This window comes from Microchirus variegatus (genome assembly GCF_963457635.1).
Source record: "Microchirus variegatus genome assembly, chromosome: 21".
NCBI classification, from domain to species: Eukaryota; Metazoa; Chordata; class Actinopteri; order Pleuronectiformes; family Soleidae; genus Microchirus; species Microchirus variegatus.
Genome location: NC_139822.1, coordinates 13,037,216 through 13,058,773, shown reverse-complemented (window position 1 = coordinate 13,058,773; position 21,558 = coordinate 13,037,216). Strand labels below are relative to the sequence as shown.

At 39.5% G+C, this 21,558-nt stretch overlaps 1 protein-coding gene across 1 annotated transcript; it reads left to right on the top strand.

The window, feature by feature from the left end:
• Window positions 1-805: 805 nt before the first annotated feature.
• On the top strand, window positions 806-21,070 carry ttc7b (tetratricopeptide repeat domain 7B; the record flags this gene model as incomplete). The annotated part of the gene is made up of 23 exons (XM_083908160.1): window positions 806-926; window positions 2,482-2,636; window positions 2,866-2,941; window positions 3,073-3,165; window positions 3,750-3,913; window positions 4,822-4,943; window positions 5,692-5,770; window positions 6,291-6,466; window positions 6,630-6,693; window positions 6,814-6,951; window positions 7,133-7,321; window positions 7,807-7,924; window positions 8,181-8,238; window positions 8,793-8,865; window positions 9,032-9,192; window positions 9,313-9,429; window positions 10,080-10,177; window positions 10,673-10,930; window positions 13,006-13,056; window positions 14,196-14,336; window positions 16,361-16,563; window positions 18,543-18,616; window positions 18,982-21,070. 23 exons carry the CDS (start codon window positions 806-808, stop codon window positions 19,127-19,129), a joined length of 2,877 nt encoding a protein of 958 aa, XP_083764286.1. The 3' UTR covers window positions 19,130-21,070.
• Between the last annotated feature and the right edge of the window lie 488 nt (window positions 21,071-21,558).

The window sequence follows — 21,558 nt, the reverse complement described above, 5'->3', positions numbered from 1 at the left end:
CTTCTTCGTTATGGTTTAACCATGTTTTGAGTTGCACTACCGCCACCCTCTGTTTTTACCCCTCCATCACTACCCCACTGCTGTCTTCCTTTCTTCGCTCCAATTATTGTTTCTATATGTGATCATATCTTATCTTAACTGAAACGCAATATTCTCATGATTATTTGTTTTTTTCTATGTTTTCCAGTAATTATCGTCCCATCTGCTTTAAATGACAGCTCTTTGATGGGCCCTTCCATTTGACAGGTCAAAGTGGGAGAAGCGCAGGTGTAAATAATGTCTTTGCTACACTAGTTTCAGTGTGAATGCTGGTTCACTGTGACAGAGCCACAATTAATGTGTGATCAGTAACCTGTGATCTTTGTGTGTGCTGAAATATTGCAAAATGGCTGCCGCGTAAAGGGCTCATTGTGTCTATTACATTCAAATGGAAGAACCCGACAAAATAATTGTGGTCTGGACTGTATGTGTTTTGTAAAATCATAGCAAAACTCAAGTCAAAGAGCTGTAGTGACCTGTAGCGACCACTAGGTGTCATCATTTTGATTTCCTATTATGGTGTTTCATGATACTTTCTACGTTTATAGTAAAAGGTGTCCGCTTTTTCTTAACTGAAATGCAAAAGGTAATTCATTCATTATATTTTATCACAGCAAACAATACACGTTCAATTTTACCGATACATTTTAACCAACGCTGTCCACTGCTTTATTTCGAAAATAATGACCGGAATTGACTGGTTAGCCTCACAGGTGACAGCGGTTGTGTTGAGCTCAAGGCTCTGCTGCTGTTTTGGTCCACGAAAATGACAGCGAGGAAGTCTGGCTCACGACTGGAGACTGAGATAGAGCGGTGCCGCTCAGAGGCTCAATGGGACAAGATACCGGAGTTAGTGCGACAGCTCTCGGCTAAGCTAATATCAAACGGTAAGAGAGGTGAATGCTTGAGTGTGTTTTTCCCTGAGTGTGTTCATTCAGTCTACAGGGCCTTGTCCCTGCTCCGAGACCTCGGTACTTCCTGACAGCAGCAGCGGATGCTAGGAGTTTCCCAACCAACACTACCAGTGAGCTAACAAAACAATAAAAAAGCTCAATAATGTGAGGCGTATTTACACTGTTGGTTTGACCTTTATGGGGCAGATTTTTAAGATATGCCTGTCACACACCAGTGGGACTCCAGTCAGAAAACTGTCGTCTGGCTAATAATGTATTTGCTTAATATTTACGACAACCTATTATATGTTTATTGTATTTATTATTGACATAAAGGTACACTACAGTTACAGAATCATTTGACCCCATCTTTCCACTGTCCCCTTCCACCACCAACCTGAAATCAATCAGGATGAAAACGTCCTGCAGTTGAGAGTTTACGACAGTCAAGTTACATTTATTAAAGCCGAAATTTCCAAGAAAATCCCCTTTATAGTCGAATGTCTCAGCTTTGTCTCAAGGAAGCTTTAATGATTACCAAAACCCCAGAACATTTAAAATTAACCGATTTGGTAATGGACTTGGCATCCCAGCTAGCTTACAGGCTAACTGTCAAATCGAACTGCTCCTTTGACACTACAGCACAAAATAACAGTGACTTTATCAAGTACAGTTACATTCACATAACCTCAACCTTTCCCCCCCCTCTTCATTCACTTCTCGTGAAATTTACAACTTAAGAGAATTGTTAAGAACACAAACAATCGAACAGAAAGAAATGCTAGAAAAGAGGTACATTCAAAATACATTTTCATAGTATGACATTGGGCTTTCTTTTTTACCATTTAGATTCATGAATTACATTTATAGATGTGCAGTTTTCTGTATGAAATATTAGTTTTAAGGAGACTATGTAGTCTTTTGCCTGTACATGAGAAATGCTTATTTTTTCCCCAAAATATTTAGAAACGTATATTAAACTGGAATGGTTTTGTTTTTTTGTGATTTCATTACAGTCTACAAATAAAACATTTACAATGAATTAATCAGGTGCTGCAATTGTGGAATGTTTGCGTGATCGTGCTTTGGCATATGAGAGCTCTGAGCTGTGGTCACTGACTGGATCACTTTAAAGTGGTCAGTAAAGGGATTATAGGTAATTTACAGCTTGTTATTGCTGGTCATAATTCTGTAACAGCAGTATTGGATTGGATTGCCTTAAGTATTACCAGTTATTTAATCTAACTGCATATCGAAACGCGAATATGCCCGGCTTGACATTTTCTCCAGGCAGCTTCTTTTTATTAAATGGTGGCGTGGACCAGTTCATGCTTTGCCACTGCTTTTTATTAAAGTTTATTTTAATTACAGCAATACATATCAGCATTGTTCCATTGTGTTATAATATAAATGATGCAAATGATGTATAAAGTGTGTCTACTAGCTGTAGATAACTTGCAGTCCTTGTTCCTGGTAAGGCTTTTGAAGAATGTGCTTTGTGCAATGTGCTTTATGCTTATATTTTGTCTATGTGTTTGTTTGTGTGTAGATGACCTAGGGGAGCTGTTGCAGGGAGAATGTAAGCTTCAGACATACTTGAAGGAAAATCCCATTAAACAAGGGGCCAGTCCAAGGGGCCAACGACCAAAACTGCTGGAGGTCAGGAAACACCTGACTGCTGCTCTGGACAGGGGAAACCTCAAGGTAACTATTGATTGATTTGTTTTTAATTGCCCGTTTAGTCACTTTCTTAATCCTCATCTGGTAATTTAAATCTGTCAAGTTTTCTGTGGTATTATTGTTGGCTTTTAAATTGATTTTGTTTACACCATACTACTACAAGACAAGTGTTTCTGAAGGGTTTTTCCACATGGATGTACATGGTGGTATGCCCTTTTATGCCCCATTTAAATTTGCATTCTGTGTTCTACAGGCTGACTACCTGCAGGAAGCTAGCTTGCTGATGGCCAAACTCTGCTATGTTGAGGGAGAATACAGAGACGCATTAGGTAATCTTGTCAGTGAAATACATAAATATTGTCTGTTATCAAATACTTTTAGTAATTTATTTGTTGAAAATGTGCAACTCATTGTACATCAGACTGTCCTATCAATCAATTAAATATTATTTTATTGGCAGGTCACTACAGCAGGGTAGCCATGGAGGAAATGCAGCTGGTGGGAGCTCCTGTTTATAGACTATCTATGATAGCAGAGGCCTATGCTACAAAAGGTATACACACACACACACACATACACATACACATACACAGGCTTGCACAGTTATTCTTCTTGGGACACCACATTGACTTGCGTTCTTTTGGACAGCCCAAACAAAGTGTTATCCCTGACCTTAACCTAACCACAGTTCAAATGTTAGTCCTAAATTTAACCAGCTTCTTAGAAATGAGTTTGTACTTCATTAGGACCAGGTTTGTTTTGTTTTCATGAGGACTACTGGTCCTGACAAGGTCAGTGTTTATGCAAGAAAATGCCCTAAAGAGTACTTGCCACCTGCCCAGTCTGTTGTAATCTCTGCAGTACTCCTTCCCTCCACATGGTGTCACAGAGTCACTATTAATCAACCACTGTGGGATAACAAATAGAGTAATACGTTGGTAAATGTTCCTTTTGGTCATTTTATACTTGACTGAGACAACTTACCTGACCAATTCAAATTTATAACAGTGCTGACACAAAGCAGACTGGTTTGAAATCGTCAGCAGGACACAATGATCATCTCAGTGTTATTGTATACAGTAATGTTTTAACAAGCTAAAACAAAAGACAGAATTCATGCTTCTTTTCTCCCCTCAGGACTTTGTCTAGAGAAGGTCCCAGCTGCTTCTCCATCTCTGTCCAACAAGAACACTGGGTCTCCATCGTCCAACAGGAGCACAACAGACAGGGACCAGGATATCATCACCTGCTATGAAAAGTCTGGAGACATAGCTCTTCTCTACCTGCAGGAGGCTGAGAAGGTTTGTGTGCGTTTGTGTGTGTGTGTGCTGAGCTCCTCAAGTGTTTTTCACTTTGGATCAGTGTAATTCATATTGTACTAACAGCTAAATAACTAATGCATGACAACCGACTGGTAAGTAAATCTCTTCCTCTTTATTCTGAGACCTTCTAGGCGGACACAGACTCACCTGCCAAGCAACAGTAACACGAACAACACATATTAAGCCAAAAAGAGCCGTATTAATAAGAGTTGGAATGACACAATCCCAACATCAATATCATAATGGATCATGAAAAGAACTGTGAGAACTATGCACCTAATTTTTACTCTCATAGTTGGTTAAAGAGCCGAGAATTGACATGATTCACAAATCATTCAGTCATAATTTATAGTTTGAGCTCAGCCTACACCTTAACTGTTGATAGTCTCAAATTTAACCAGCACAGCAGTCTTAAGCAGTTGAAATCATTACCTCCAGCCTAATTTGTGTTTACCAATAATAACCTTATAATAATGCCTGTACACCTTTTTTATGCTGTCATATTTCAACAAAACAGAAATGTGATCATCTCAATACAGAAAAAAGTAGAAGTGAATTTATTTGATTAGGAAAAAATAGCAAATGCCAAAAGAAAAATGTTAATTTATATGAAGGCTGACAGTTTGCAACACTTGTGTCAATTATGCATTTGTCGGTCAGACAGTATGTGCTGCAGCTGGTACAGAGATGACTCATCAGATCTTATTATTGTAAGTTAACCCAGTTTTTTATTTTTATTCTGTCACCGGCAGATGTTTATCATGCAGGAAACAGCCTGTAGCATTGCCACCATGTATGATTTTGACCAAATCTACATTGACCTATATGAGAAGACTTCTGGCTAAACCTAAGACTTGATTTCATTCTTTCCCCCTTTATGTGTGCAGGCGTTGTCAGCAGGGATTCAGAACCGCAGCCCAAAGCCCGGGCCGACAGCTCAGGACCAGGAACTGGGCTATTTCCTGGAGACAGGCCTGCAGAGAGCCCACGTTATCCACTTTAAGAACGGGTGAGAGAGGCATGTAGGAGGCTGACACACACACTGCACCTTAAGTTTGAACTTTTCAGCCAAAATATACTGGAATATGATTCTTTTTTGTCTTTGCATATGGCCCAGTCCTAGTTTGAACTGTTTATCGAGGTGTCAGGTGCCCAAACTAACAGTCAGAATTACCCTTTGTGGGCAGTTTCCACCTACTTTGCAGTTAAGGTGTCACAAAGCAGCTGACAGGTGGTTAAGAGTAGGAAAGTGTGAACACCGTTAAATAACATGCACAGTGCAGTTGAAAGTAGTTTGTGCACTGTTGTGTTTAGCACGACAGTTGCTGTTTTGTAACGTCTTGTACTAGACATTATAACACTAGGATGGTTTGCATTTCACAGTTTTTGCTTTCAGGAGAACAAAAAGGAAGTTTAAAGATGTAGTTGTGTCCAGTTGATTCATATTAAATTATGGTATCAGATAAGATATAAAAAATGTCTCATTCAGTAAAAAAAAAAAGAAAAAAAGATGATTTTGTTTTTAAACTTACTATTGAAACATGACAACCTTGAAAAGCTACCAGCATGAAATTGTAACTAAATAGACATCACCATGACCTTAAAAGTGTCTAAAGAAAATACAGAAATATCTGCTTCTGTGTCACCGACTTGCTTAAAAACAGCATGAAGAAACAAACCTGTCCTCCTCTGAAATATCTTGGACTGCCATATATTACAGATTCTGACAAGTGTGTTCATGTGGTTTTCTGCATTAGCAACCTTACTCATGGCGTGGGCCGCTTCCGAGAGATTCTCCGCGCTGTTGAGACCAGAACCACGCAGAACCTGCGCATGGTGAGTGATGTGTTCGAAGACGATAGTAATTTTTTTACATTTTGGGTTATGCACTCATCTGCCTCTTTACCATTATCTGGATAAACTGTAACATATCCAGCTTTTTATAATTTGATGAAAAAGGGACTTAAATAGTACAAAGTGGCAGAAAGTTGATGTAGCCAGTGGAGAGTTCTTCCGATTTACATCAAACACGCTAAAAGACACTGAATTTTACTAAAAAATCTTTGTATAAAGCCAGGTAAGCTCCATTTCCAGACATTATGCTAATCTAAGGTAAACTTAAATTAACTTGCTACGTTCAACATCTATTTCAATCTTTTTTGATACAAAACCCATCTCTAGCAATACGTTTTCATTTTGATTATGTATTTTTCTAACACATAGTCATTGAAGACTCCATATTATAGTCGTAAATCCATTAATCTCACTGTTTCTGCTTACTCTGAGTAAAACAAACCCAAATGAAATGACTGCTGTGTGCGTATCTTTTTACAAATCTGTATGTGTGTACTTGTAGACCATAGCGAGACAGCTTGCAGAGATCCTGCTCAGAGGAATGTGTGAACAGAGCTACTGGTCTCCTGTGGAAGACCCGCCTTCAGTGTCGCCATTGGACGATCCCACACGGCAAGGACACACTCTCAGCAAGAATTACAGCCTGAGCCGACGCCCACGAGTGTACTCGGGGGAGAAGTAAGTGATAATGTGTTTGTTGATGCTAAACTTGGAGAAGTGAGGAAAAATTGCCAACACGGTTCTAAAATTAAATCTGTTGCCAGTGTAATTTTTCACCAGTAGCTCACACTCTCTACATTTCTCTAACACTAATTTGTGCAATACTCTCTCTTTCTGTCAGTCTGTTTTGCCCTCAGGAGAACACAGAGGAAGCTTTGCTGCTGTTGCTCATCAGTGAGTCCATGGTGAGACACGTACATACAGTTGAAAATGTGCCACACTTTTCTCTAAAACTGTGAATTATCTACTGGGTTCAGAGAGTCGTCACACTTTATTGGTTTAACTATATCCTAATTGTGTTTCAGGCTAACCGTGACGCTGTCCTGAGCAGAATTCCTGAACACAATAACGATCGAATCATCAGCCTACAGTCGGCCTCTGTAGTGTACGACCTGCTCACTATAGCTCTGGGCAGGAGGGGGCAGTACGAGATGCTATCAGAGGTGAGTAATTCCTGTGTAGGCAGCACATCGTCACCATCATAGTGATTGTAAAGATTGAAAAAGGCCCTGCACACATTTCACCCAACACAGTGTTCTATTATAAGCTTTATTATAAAGTTGAATTTAGCATAAAGACATTGAAAGATACTAATGAAAAGTGTCCCATTTCTAATGCCTCCAGTGTTTGGAGAGAGCCATGAAGTTTGCCTTTGAGGAGTTCCATCTGTGGTACCAGCTCGCTTTGTCACTAATGGCAGCTGGCAAATCTGCTCGTGCTGTTAAGGTCCTGAAAGAGTGTATTCGTTTGAGGCCTGACGACCCCACAATCCCACTGCTGGCTGTCAAACTGTGTATCGGACCACTGCACTGGGTAAATGCCATGCCACTGATATGAACTTAAAGCTGTAGTCTATACATTTTAAATATAAACCATTGTTTGTTTCATTTAAGCCTTTCTTAAATTAGTTCACACGATGTCCTTTAACCCCATCATCGCGGCAAACGGAAACATTGTGCTGTTAAAGCGAGACAACTGCAAGCAGGTTGGAGTAATTCTATTCTCCTGCTCAAGAACCTGGTTGTTCAGCAGTTTGACAGGAAACATAGTTCTTGTCCTCGCCCCTGCTCTGCAGCTTCCTCAGTCAGGTTTGATAGTACTGCTTTACAGAGTCCGTTTTCACATGAACGTATTATACAAGTCATGCCGTTTATTTTCACACAATATAATAAGATCATCAACTAAAGAATTGCCAGAGGTCATGTGCTGCAGCTTTAAACTTAAAACAGCTTTGTTTTAATTATTTGATGTTTTCAATTCAGCTTTTCACTTTCATTATGTTCTCTACAAAAATTCAGCTGGACGAGGGTGAGTGCTTTGGAAAGATGGTGATTGACATGGGGGAGAAAGCAGCTGAGTTCCGAGCCAAAGGCTACTTGGCCATTGGGCTGGTTTACAGCCTAAAAGCTACTGATGGTAAGGAGGCATTTAGTTTCTTATCATGAAATAATTATTTGCATTACATCATGTCATGTTAGCTTTTTCTGGGAAGTCTGTATAATGCAGTTTGTGAATGAAGATAAAATCAAATAGAAATTGCATATTAATGGCATAGGAAATAGCATTTATCAAATAAATGCTGTTGTTTCTCAGATGACTTGTGAATGTACAGTCTCTGTATAATGTAGCTGATTGTTTCTCTCTTTCTCTCCCTGTGTCGGCGTCTCTTTAGCATCTTTACGAAGCTCACAGGAGGACTATCAGAGGAAAGCTCTGGGAGCCTTCCAGAGGTTGGGACTGAGCCATGTTTCACTCCCACATTTCCCTCAGAATTATTTTCAGAGCAACCACTTGCTATTTAGTCTAACAAAATCAAGGCTGATGTAAAGACACTAATCCATTACTAATCCCACACTGTATCTTTGACTATAAATTGTGTCAATTAGGAGAAATATCTTAGTCTTGTTGTCTGTCACATTTGTCTGATTCTATCTATATCTATCTATCAATTTCCTAATATGGGAACACATTTTTTGTTGTTTTTAAATGAAAATCTAATTACGACGTCATGTTATACACCTTAAGATAGTGAATTGTAAAGGAGAGGTAGTGTAGTGCTGTTAAAGTACACAGGGCACATGTGAAATAATAATAATAATAATAACGTGTTTGTTTTCTTGCATACATGTTCCGTTACTTTGTGGTCTTTGCTACACTTATATCACTTCCCTGCTGCAGTGACCCATTTTCCCCTGCAACAAGCTTTAAATTTTGAACTGTTGTTATTTAATTTTTTATTCCGCATGTCTGAACACAAGCTCTCGCTCTCTCTCTGTGTCTGCAGAGCTCAGAGTCTGTCTCCCACTGACCACCTTGCAGCCTTCTACTTGGCCTTGCAGCTTGCTGTGTCCAGACAGGTAACATATTGTGTTGTTATAACGCCATCAAAGCACAATGACCATAAATGTTTTAATAGGTGTAGGTCAGGGAACATCAATTATAAATCTATACTTTTTTATGGTGCTCTTTATCCTGAAAACCTGTATTCTGTATCTGTGTAAATGTGTGTGTGTGTTTGTGTAGATCCCAGAGGCACTAGGATATGTCCGACAGGCGTTGCAGCTTCAAGGAGATGACGTCCACTCCCTTCATCTGCTGGCTCTGCTGCTTTCTGCTCAGAAACACTACCACGATGGTCTCAATATTATAGAGATGGCTCTGTCCGAGTACCCGGAGAACTTCAAGTAGGGTTTCCCACAATACCACTACGCTTCATCGAAAGCAGACATTTTGTGTGTTTATGTCTTAGCCGCTAGCCCTTGTCTCAGGTTGCAGTGTGGTGAAGTGTGTGCTGTGTCTTGCAGTCTGCTGTACACCAAGGTGAAACTGGAATCCATGTGTAGAGGACCAGAGGAAGCTCTGCTCACCTGTAAACACATGCTGCAAATATGGAAGAGCTTTTACAACCTTACCAACCCCAGGTATATACACAAACGTCACACACACATGTTCATGCAGCTGTCCTTTTCATGACTCACATTGACTTCCATTAATTTGGAAAGCCTAACCAAAGCCTTATCCTTAACCATAACCAGTTAATACATAAAATTAACCTCACATTAACCACAATTCAAATCTTAGCCCTAAACTTAACCAGTTCCTCAGAAAATAGGTTTTTCCCTAATTAGAACCATGAGATCTACTGGCCAGTGTTTATGCCAGAAAAGGTCGTGTAGAAGCAGCAAATTGAAGTAAACACACACACACAGCTTTTCTTCTTAGTACACTGAATTGAGTTCCATTCATTTGCACAGCATAAGCAAAGCATTATCCTTGACCTTAAACATAACCTTAACCTTAATCTAACCACACACAAATTGTATTAGCAGTTCTTGGAACTAGTTTCATACTTGTGATTTACAAAATCAGGTTAATATACCACATAAACATTAGGAAAGTTTTATTAAATAAAACTGCTACACAACATCTGTTGCACTGTAGAATCCAAAGCAGCAAATGTTACTATTTTAACAGGAAAGTATTTTTGATATCCAAAACTGTCTTTGTATGGCATTGTGTTATTTATATGTGTGTATCTGTGTCTTTCAAAATAAATGTATTTTTTTGGCAGTGATTCAGGGCGTGGCAGCAGTTTGTTGGACAGAGCCATCGCAGACAGACGACAGATCAACGCCATGACTCTGCCGGACTTCAGTGACCCTGATACCGGTACACACACACACACACACACACTCACACACACATACCTCCCTGCTGAAAATCAATTGTTCTCATTAAGCATAAACATAAATGGTAATTTTATTTTGTAATATAGGAGCTAAAACTCAAACAAAATCATTACAATTTATTTATGCAAAGGGATCTTTTTGTAATCATTCATTTAAATGCATAGCTGCAAATGACCCTAGAACATCAAAAACGTTCTTGCTCACTCTTTACTCTTTATGATTTCTGATACAATATTGTTCCTATTTTCTGTTTCTGTTCTGGTAATGTTGATTCTTTCTTTATCGAAGGATACTATTTGTAAGAAAAGCAATTTTTACAGTATGAGAGAATCATACAAATGTTATTTCTGGACTGTACAGAGTAAGTGCAGATTCAGAACCAGTGACATTGTTTGTATGTCACTGAATTGATAATTTCCTGTATTTATTTCCCCTTTTAATTTCATTTTTTGCTGTTTTATTTCCTTTGTTTTAGTCTCAGCTTCTTCCTCTTCTCACTCTGGTTCTGAGGCCATCTCCCCCACTTCTCCATCCACCTTTTCCACCCTCTCCTCACCGCTGTCCTCCCCTTCCTCCCCCGTCTTCGTCTTCCAGCCTCCTCCGCTTTCACCCCTCAAAAGTCCACCCCTACTCTCTCCACCTCCTGTTACTCCTGCACCCAACAAGACCAGGACTCACTCGTTTTGCAACCACGCCACTCTTCGCCAGCTTTCCAACTGTAATCTTCCTTTATGTCCACTCGCCCTGTAGCATGGTGTGGAGAGTGAGCTAGATACAAATACATGACGTTTTTGGTTTGGTGCTCTGTGCTAATCAAAAAATTCTTATTTCACTCACAGTATCTAGAGTTGAAGTGCGGTAACTGAAAATATTACATTTTGGGTGATCCCAGTCCCACAGAGTTGATATCAGTCATGACCACATGCAGGAGATTTATTTTGGTTTTAAAAATCCAGTATTTTACGTTAGATTTATTAAATAAGACATACATAAGGTGAAGTTGTGATTGAATAATCAAACATATATATATGTGTCATATCTTTTTAAAAATCTGTTAGAGGAGTGTTAGAGAAAGCATTCATGAAGAGATGTAATGCAGAGTGGAACATAATTTAAAATCAACATGTTCTTTTGAAGAAGAACTAAAGTAAGAAGTGGGGTATTTTTCCCATAGACTTTAAAGGTGCATTATGTAATAAATCTAAAGTAAATGGCCATAAAATCCTGCTAATATGTCACAGAGACTCAGGAATAATGTTCATATAACAAACTGAACTCTGAACCGTTTTTGGCCACATTCTTACATATGGCGCCTTTAATTCAAACATACTGTAGTTCTTTTTGCAACCAGCATAGTCAACCCCTAGTGGCCTTTCAGGATATTATTATTTCATGGTTGGCTTCAGGAGAAAACCAGAAGACATTTTCCATTTTTCTAAATTTTATTTATGGTCTATGGTTTAACCTAAAGATGACCAAATCAGAGCTATCACAGCTATTGCAAAGCGCTATCAAACACGTTCTTCAGTCCCTGTTCACAGATTTAGCCTGAAACCATTTCTAAATGAGTCCAAGTAAACATTAAACAGCATCTGTCCAAATTTCACTCTGTATTATAAACCAAACACAGTGACAGCTGGTTGCCCAGTCACTCAGCATATGACTTAACATTTTAAATGGTTTTGAAATTCTATTTTAAATCTACATTCATCCACCTTTCCACATTTCTTACCCAATCCGAGGCTCTTTGCTCCAAGCCAGTTTAGCCACATAAGATGTCCATCTTTAAATATACATGTTTTCATGTGTGTGATTTTCAGTAAACAGCTGAAGTACAAAACTGTATTTAATGTTAAAATGTGTAGAAAACTACAGAGTTCTGTGACGCAGGGGGAGAAAACACATCTTAAGCATCACAGTGCAGTGGTTAGTTCGATCAATTGTAGGCTTTTTATTACATTTGTTTACCAAAAGAAAAATACAGGCATACAGTATATTGGATTAGCAGACCGTTTCATTAAGCTGGAGTGAATTAGGTTGTTCCGAGTTCTTTTCTTACTGAGAAGACAAGGCTTTGTTTCATGGCGTTACGACAGCATTAGCGTGGCGCGCCAACTCACTTGGCACTTATCGTTTTGAGATTTTTTCTCGTCTCTGGCTAAATTAGTGAAATGACCAGTGAGCAAACTCTGACCCAAAAAACTCAACACAAACCTCACTAAGACGGTAGATGAGGTCAATCTGGAGTGAATGCTGTGTAAATGTCATAAATGAGGTCAAATATGGAGCCTGAAAGCTGACTAACCCTGTAGATGGTAGACGCACATAGTTGTCACACCGGTTATGAATTAAAGCATGTTTACGTGTCCATATACAAATGCTTTGGGTGTGTCTCTGAGCGCTGTAGATCTTTGACAGAGCTGCTGCTGCAGTTGCTTGGAGTTTTTGTGACTAACTCACTCGACATAGATGTTCAATCACCAAACACAGATTTAATACAGCAAGGACTTCTTGATAGGTTACAGTCACATGACTGTTTATCTTTTTTTGTTGCCATTTCTTTTTATTTCAGCATTCAGCATCTACTTCCTAGTTTCTATAATGGTATCTCAATTTGTTCTCTGAACAGGTTTTTTTCCTCATTGAGCCTTAAAATCTACTTGCTGTTCTTTTTCCTGAGGAATCAGCATCATAATGACGTAGATATTTTCTTCTCTGTTTCTTCCTCTCTCTCTATCTCTGTTTTTGACCAATAACAGTCATCTTTCTGTTGTTTTCCCCCCCCCCCATCCCTTCGCTTTTTTCAAGGCGGCCTTCACGACGCTAACACTCTTGGTTTTCCCTCCATGTTTTCTGTTTGTAAGTAGCCATCTAACGTCCATCTGACCCTCCTTTTCCCCATCCATTATTCTGTCCATCCTTTGGTCCTTGCTGACCTACCACTCTCCTGATGGGATTCAGCCAGATATATATGTATGACACAAGAGCATACATATATACAGTATGTACTGTAGAGTAGCTCCTGCTTTACCTTGAAGTCTGTGAGCAGCTTCCATGAGATGGCGTTAGTCATGTTAGTGGTTCAGTTCATTAAATTAACACAATCCTGTGATGCTACAGATTTAGGCTGATTTTCATTCAGATAATTTAATTTCAATGTTTTAATAGCATTTTTGATCAATAATGATATAATAATTGAATTTCCTGTATTAGACATATTGTTGGAGACATAAATGAAAAACCTCATAGATTTGAGGGTTGTTGTAAGGATATCGATTTATTTTTTGAGTAGAAATCTGGATCTCTATTCAAGGTAATCGCCCGTTTTACTTTGGTCTTTTGTTAGTGACATCATTCACTTCACGGTCTCTGCTATAACGTCTGTGGCGAACCCTCTGCGAAACGTCAGAGCGAGGAAGGAAATATTTACCGTACCACTATTAGCCAGGGTGTTGTCTCGTGTTCTTTCATCTTAATGTGCGTATTTGCTAATGGATTGTGAAGACATAATTGCTGTTTGCTGAGTGGTCTGACTGCCTCCCGTGAAGCGGATGAACCAAATGAGACAAGTAGACCAGAATTCCCACGATTAGTATATTCCAATTTGGGGAACAACACATTTTATCTTGGAACATTCCTACCTCTGTATCCACAGTCCAATGTGAAGGCCATTTTGCATCCATGTGATCAAAAATAATCTCAAAGACATTTACTAATCGGTAGAGTGCAGAGTGATGCAGTGTTTTTGCATGTTGGTGCGGATATTAATTCACTCTAACCCGGGTTAATTCAGGCTCATAACAATGTGTGTTGCACTGTGTGAACTGATCCGTGGCTGTAGTTTCAGCAGCAAGTCTTGAGCTTTTTTTTTTTGTGTGAGTGTGAATCTCTCAAACCTATGCTTTGTAGCAAATGGCTGCCTAACGCTGCCTTAGTGGTAAGTCGGTGTTTTCCGAGACGGCTTGTACGATGGTCAGTAATGGATTCTGTCCCCACAGGTTCGGTTCACGCTACATCCATAGCAGCCAGCCGTGTAGAGCAGGCCCTGTCTGAGGTCGCCTCGTCTCTGCAGAGCAGCGCTCCCAAACATGGACCACTCCACCCCTGGATGACCCTGGCTCAGATCTGGCTGCACGCAGGTATGAGCCACTTTGAAATCCGAAAAATCCTCTGAGGTTCACGCCCAAACCTCTCAACCATCACACTAGACCAGAATCAATAATCCCCATTATAGTTTTCACGTGAACATGGGCATACACAAGTCCAGTGCAGATTAATAATCATTTTATTTCTTTCAACACATGCATGTGGTTATTACAGCTGGGCTCCATGTCATATTTGAAAGGTTTAGCTTTAACGAAGTGCTCACTCTCAAAGTGTTTAATTATCCATCAACATAAATAATAATTTACAGATTAAAAGTGACAGATTAACATTAAGTAGTACTTAAATGTTAGACACTGGATAGATGAAATTTCACAATATTCACAATGTACCATTAGAACACTGGAAATAGGCCTCTATACACCTTTGTACATATTCCATTAAAAACCAGACGTTTGCAGCTAGAATAGTCGTTTACCAAATTAACAATGTACAGAGTGTATTTCTGATTCATTTAATGTTATATTCATTGAAGAAAAAAGTGTTTTTTCCTTTAAAAATAAGGACATTTGTACTGACCCCAAACTAATGTATATTACCTGCTATACTAGGTCAGATAAAAAGAAAAATAACACATCATTTAAATGTTTTCTTTGACATCTCTCTTACACAAAAGTAGGGATGGCACAATACCGCTTTGAGACCTTTTAAACAATGTCACCTTTGTGCCATTTCAAGCTATTTCTAAAACATAATTCTCCGCCTGTGTAACATATTTATCTCCCACGATGTAGAAATAAACAGCCACAGCATGACTCCGCTAAAACACTGCTGCTGATTTATATATACATGTTTACACTCTGTACATAGCGAAACTTGCAATATATAGGATGATACCGAGTATTGTACCGACTCATCCCTATTTAAAACTTCATTACGAAACTGAAAATTAAAAACACTGTTGCTTGGTGCTTGCTTTCTTTAAAAAAAAAAATTCTAAACAGGATTTACATAAAGGACTAAACTAAACAAGGTGACAATTATAGTTCCTACCACATAAAGACAAGACGTCTCGAGCAAGTGTTCGAAAGAAAAACTGATGCAGAAGATCTTTTTCACTGCAGATATTTCTCAACATGAAACAGGAACAGCGTCAATAACCTTAATAAGGGGTTCCACCCCAGGTTTAAGGGATGGGTTTTTCTATTGTTCAAGTACACGGAAAGTACTTGACTCTTTAGCACGTAGGAGCTGTTTTGTTTTTGTTTGTTTGTTTGTTTGCTGTCGTGCAAAATGTGTTATTTTAAAACTGCCTAATTGTTTCCCGCATTCACTGGTTGTGTTCCAATAAATTGATTGAGGAAATAATTATACTTTATGATCATTATAGCATTGTTACAAACGACAAAAGGTAATGGTGGCCCAAGACTTTTGCTCAGCACTGTATGTAAACGGACACAGACAGTGAACACACACACACTCATACAGAAGTTGTTTGTGCACCTGTTTATCTTTATCTCTCCATCTGCTTCCTATCACAGTTGCTCATTTCCAGCCTGGCGACACAACTGATGTAATCCTCCAATCACGGCGCAGACAGTTCAGACTCATTTCCTCGTCACTTTTTTTCGTTCTCCACTTGAATCATTCTCTCCCTTCACCACAGCAACACCATGCTCTCGTGTATTAGACAACCAGGATACTGGTCACATCGATGCTATTTAAGAAGAATTAAGTCGCGTCCCTTGTTTTCTGCTTCTCCCGTTTGAACTTCAAACACATGAAACGTGTCCCTCGCTGTTTTGTTTGTGGCTGTTAAACCATCTTAGTAACACTCGAGGGCTTTGTACCACATCAGGGTTTACGGGAAATGCAGTGTGAATTTTACGAGACAGATGCCTCCAGTTATATTTATAATTCATATCATGTAATTGCTTTGTTTCACAACAACGTTCTGTCGAGCTATCCCTCCATTTGGTTAAGACAGAGATGCTTGAAAAGCGTGCTCCTCTTTAAAGTGATTTAATATGTTTGTGCAACATCTGTGTTTGTCTGATAGCTGAAGTGTACATCAGCATGTCGAAACCCGCCGAAGCCACGGCCTGCACGCAGGAAGCCTCCAACCTCTTCCCGACATCCCATAATGTGCTGTACATGAGGGGGCAGATAGCAGAGCTGAGGGGAAACATAGACGAGGCCAAACGCTGGTATGAAGAGGCGCTGTCCATCAACCCGACGCACGTCAAGACCATGCAGAGACTGGTAATATTCAGAACTCGCACACACATGCGCACACAATCTGTAACATTCTCCTTCAGATTTGTCCTTGTGGTGTTTAGTCTCTTAAGAAGAGAACAAATCCTGCTCTTTATGCTGTGATGTGGTTTGTGTTTTGTGCAATTAGCCGTTACCGTCAGAGACAATCCTACGACACCTTCTCTGAAGACTCCGTTTCTACACACACCAGCTATTTTTGTTTGAATATGCTGCTCAGGATCATTTTTAAAACATAAACGGTCATTTTAAACTTCTCCAGAGCTGCAAAGATTGTCAATTATTCAAAGATTACTAAATTAATCATCACCTATTTGATGTGTTTGAGGTTTTCGTTTGTTTCTTTGCTCCTTATGACAAACCTGATTCATTGTGGTTTGTGGACGAAATCCAACATTTGAGAACATTATCCTTTTTGAAGATATACAAAAAAAAGTACTAGATTAATCGAGAAAATAATGACCATAATTAATCAATTATCAGTTAGTTTCAGTCGTAATCACATCTGTATTATTCAGAATATTAGAACTGTTGAAGATGTTTTGGGGACAATGCTCTGCAAAGTTCTGCATGTGTATTAAAGCGATATTTCTTTAATATAGACTCACTCGCCACTTTATTAGGTACACAGGATTCATAATAAAGTGGCAGGAGTAAGACTCAGTCTGGTGGGTATTAATTCAAAGCAGACCTAGACAGGAAGTTCCAATTAACACTGTTTTTTAGTGTGTATCTGCGTCCTTACCTTGTTTAAGAAGCCCTGAAGGTCTTCTGACTCCGGGTCAAAGTCATAAAAGGGACTGCGGCGGGGAGTCGTGACGAAGTTATTTTTAAACATTGTTAAAACAATATTTTGATAATGAGGAGCAGTGCATCCACCGTTCCAGAGGGGGGAGCTGCGCTTCTGAGAGTGGGTGTGCTAAATATGTCACTTCTGGGTACTGGCCAATCACAAGACTCTTCTGGGTGTGAGAGTTGAGTCTCAAATCTCGCGGCTGGGAAACAATGTCAGAAAAGAGGATTTCTATCGGCTCGTTTACAGCAACTAGGAGGTTTTTGACCATAAAAACAAGTTAATGTATGTAAGTAGACCTCCATAACTTACATATATGTGCAACAGGACCACTCTATGTGAGCTTTAAAAACTTTTCAATTCAGTATAGATATTGATATAAGTACTTTGTTACCTGAACACTACAAAACAAAATCCTCTCTGTCACCAACAACCATGTCACTTAAATTGAGATGAACTTCAGCAGCTCGTCTCTATGCCTAAATGCAGTGAGTTGCTGCCATATAATGGGCTAAGTAGATATTTATTTTAACAAGCATTTTTTATGTCTATATTTTTCCTTATATAGAGTCGTTATTTTCACAGACCTCATCGTTGTTGTGATTTGTGTGACTTGTCCACCGCAACACTGTAATTTTGTTCCCTTTGGGATTAATACAGTGCCGTATCTGCTCCTCGTTCTCTCTTTTCTAATTGGCTCAGTCCCATTCTGAGCACTGCGCTCTCTGCTCGCTCTATAAAACCCTCCAGAGAGCCGCAGCCTGTCGGCGTCGGTGCTGAATTAACAAGCTGCACTTTTCCCTAAATGGAATGAATGAATAATTTTATGTCGGGGAGTATAACTAATGCCCAACCTGCTGTACGGTGTCACATCACCGCCAGAGCCAGACCTTTTAAAAAGAAATCCAACACTTTATAAGTTTAAGTCAGTTTTTCAAGTTCTTCATCTATAATATTTAACATTAAAAATTATTGGTTTGTGAACAGTTTTGTGGTTTTGCTTTGAAATGGGAACAGAAAGTAGTGTTGTTTGTGACATTTATGTATATATAGACATTGAAACTGACGAAAAAGATCCTTTTCAGCATGAGCTATGCACTGCATCTCTTCCTTGTCCTCATTCTCCTTTCCCTTTGTGTTAATTCTTTGTCGTCGTGTCCTTTCCTCTCCACAGGGTCTGATTCTGCAACAGCTGCAGCGATACAGTCTGTCAGAGAAGGTCCTGAGGGACGCTGTGCAGGTCAACAGGTAGGTGTGTGTGTGTGTGTGTGTGTGTGTGTGTGTGTGTGTGTGCGCATCTTGTCATTTTTTCCCCCTCTGCATTTTGCGATAATAAGCGGTAACTGGTCCTGTTGTTACCCATAAGAATCTGAAAGGCTTGAGATTTGTGCTGTTGAGCTTTTGCACCCAGAAATTCAAACTTCACCTGTAACCAGGCTCCTATTAGACAGTACCAGCTGTCAATCATTGTTGTCGACTCTATTTTCCTCTAAATGGACGTCCATGCAGAAAAGTATTTGCTCTGTCAGGGTCGCAAACCCGGATCTTTTTGCTGCAAGGCAACAGATTAAGACCATTAACTCCATTTTTCCCTCTCTCTTGTCTCCACTCAGTACGGCTCATGACGTGTGGAACAGTCTCGGCGAGGTGTTGCAGGCTCAGGGAAACGCCGCTGCGGCCACCGAGTGTTTCCTCACGGCCCTGGAGCTGGAGGCCAGCAGCCCCATTCTGCCCTTCACCATCATCCCCAGAGCTTTATGAGACAGACACACAGCAGCCTGGATGTGACGCACACGCACGCCGGTACTGCCCTACACTTACAAACACACACACACAATAGACATGCCAACATCCATACATGCTTCTCCCCACATTGCCTTGCTCTGGCTGTGACTGTGTGTGTGTGTGTGTGTGTGTGTGTGTGTGTGTGTGCGCGCTGACTCATTGCTCGTTTATGTCGAACTGCACTTTTTTTGTGTGCCTGTTAGTGTCTGTGCATGTTCGCCATGTTTTTGTACCCGTGCCAACATATGACGCCTGTGCGTATATTTGTTCGTCTGTTATTTCAGACTCGCGGTTTTGGTTTTTCCTCTTGTTGTCAGATGTAAATAAGATGCAGTCATTACTTTGAGCCTAAGAGTTTACATTCTATAAATGTCCCAAAACACGCACACAGAAAATTAACATAAAAAATGTGGGTTTATAGCTGATGTATTGATGACAATAATGGGCAAGCATATAGTTCCAGGCCAAATGTTTTCTGATAATCCTGTACACACACACACACACTCAGCATGCGGCTACCCTTTTAAAGACTCCTATTAACTTCCATTCATTAGGACAGCTTAACCAAAGCGTCATCCCCCAACTTAAACTAGTTACACAATTCAAATCTTAGCCCTAAACTTAACTGGAAATGAAGCCCTGCCTCATTAGGACCAGATATTTTCTCTTGTTCACATGTATAGAACAGTTGCTGTATGATTTGCTCAGGAGAGACCGATTTTTAAAACTCTACTGGTTTTACATGAACAGACATGACTAACGGATCAATGAAGAATCAATCGGTAAAATCAATCTGAGACTGCATTTATACACACACACAAGAGGTCAGATTGACTGGGATTAAAACGCATGTAATGTCATGTGTACCATTTGTAGATGATGTTAGTGTGACATGTGTCTGTGTCCATTTGCTCAGTGGGAACCACTGAAATTATGAAGCAATACACATCAACGTCGAACACTTTGTCACTTTTGTTGCTGAGCAGAAGACGAGAGTTACATGAGATGTTGGGATGAATATATATGTACAAAAATCAGTTAATGTGACTATTTGTAATTATAAAAAACACAAAACATATATTATAACAAGGTAGCAGCTGTGGTAGAAGTGCTGATTTTTAAGAGGTTTCTTGATTATGGCGATGAAATTTATCAGTGTCATTGAATGCATCTCAATAACTGCTCCTCTTTGCAAAACATCCTGTGAACTGTGCATTGCTCTCACTGCATTGGGAGTTTAGAATTATTTGAACAGGGTTTTTGCATGAAAATACCCATCCCTAATATGTCTTAGCTTAGCTTAGCATAAGGGGGTGCGTCTGTGAGATTTTTTTTTCTGTCTGCAGAGTAGGTGTAGTAGAGCAGCCAATAGTAGCACCCGCTCTCTCTCCCCGACATGTGAGGCTGCAAAACGGAGAGCAGAGAAAGTGCAGGAGTGTCAGAACACTTTTTCTTTCTTTTCATGAAATATTGATGAATAATGCCAAAAAAAAGAGCCATACCTACTGAACCTTAATGAATATTACATTGCATTTTTTTTTATTATTCTAACATTGAAAATCTGTACAGAAAGCTGTTAAAACACACAATTAAGAAAGAAAAACTTTAATTATGGAGCTGTTGCTGCCATGTTACTGTCAATCAGTCCTGTCAAAATGTGTATTTTATTGTTTTGTTTTTTTTAATAGTCACATACACTCAGACACAATCTTACACACGACCAATCGTGTTTTATTCGAAAACTACATCTTTTGCGTCATAAATTATTACAATTACGCGTGAATCTGATCTTTCCTCATGTGTAAATGCAGCCACAGTGATTGTGTGTTGTCTTCTTGTCCTGTCAGTCATATATCGTTTTTCTTTCTTTTCTTTTTTTTTTTTACTTTAGATTATAAATACACAGTTATTGTTGTATATTTGATCGTTTCCAGGTGTAACATTATTACTGTTATTATTTTTAGAGAATAAATTATAATTCTATTTTCTGGAGAGTGATGTTACTGAGATGCTGTCGGAGGAATTTTCCGTTCCTGAAATGATTGTTGTTGACCGTCTTTTGTGCTGTAAATGAATGACTGAAAGCAGGAGGACGATAATAAAATTGCTTTAAAAATCGACAACGTTTGTGATGATTTTATTGTTTGATCAAGTCGAACCGTTTTCTTCCGTTTCTTCTCGTAATATCAGCGAAATATTTTCTTTCATGCTTAATATTTCATGCCCGTGGTATTCCCTCTGAGGTCAGCAGTGTGTGTTTCTGTCTCGGGTGTGTGTCTGTCAGTGGAGAGGTGTGTGTGTGTTTCTAATCAGAGGATTACCACACTGACGGGCTTTGTTCTCGAGTGTCAGGACGACACAGCTGAGTGAGAGTTACCCTCCACCACGAGGTCCCTGCTGGACTC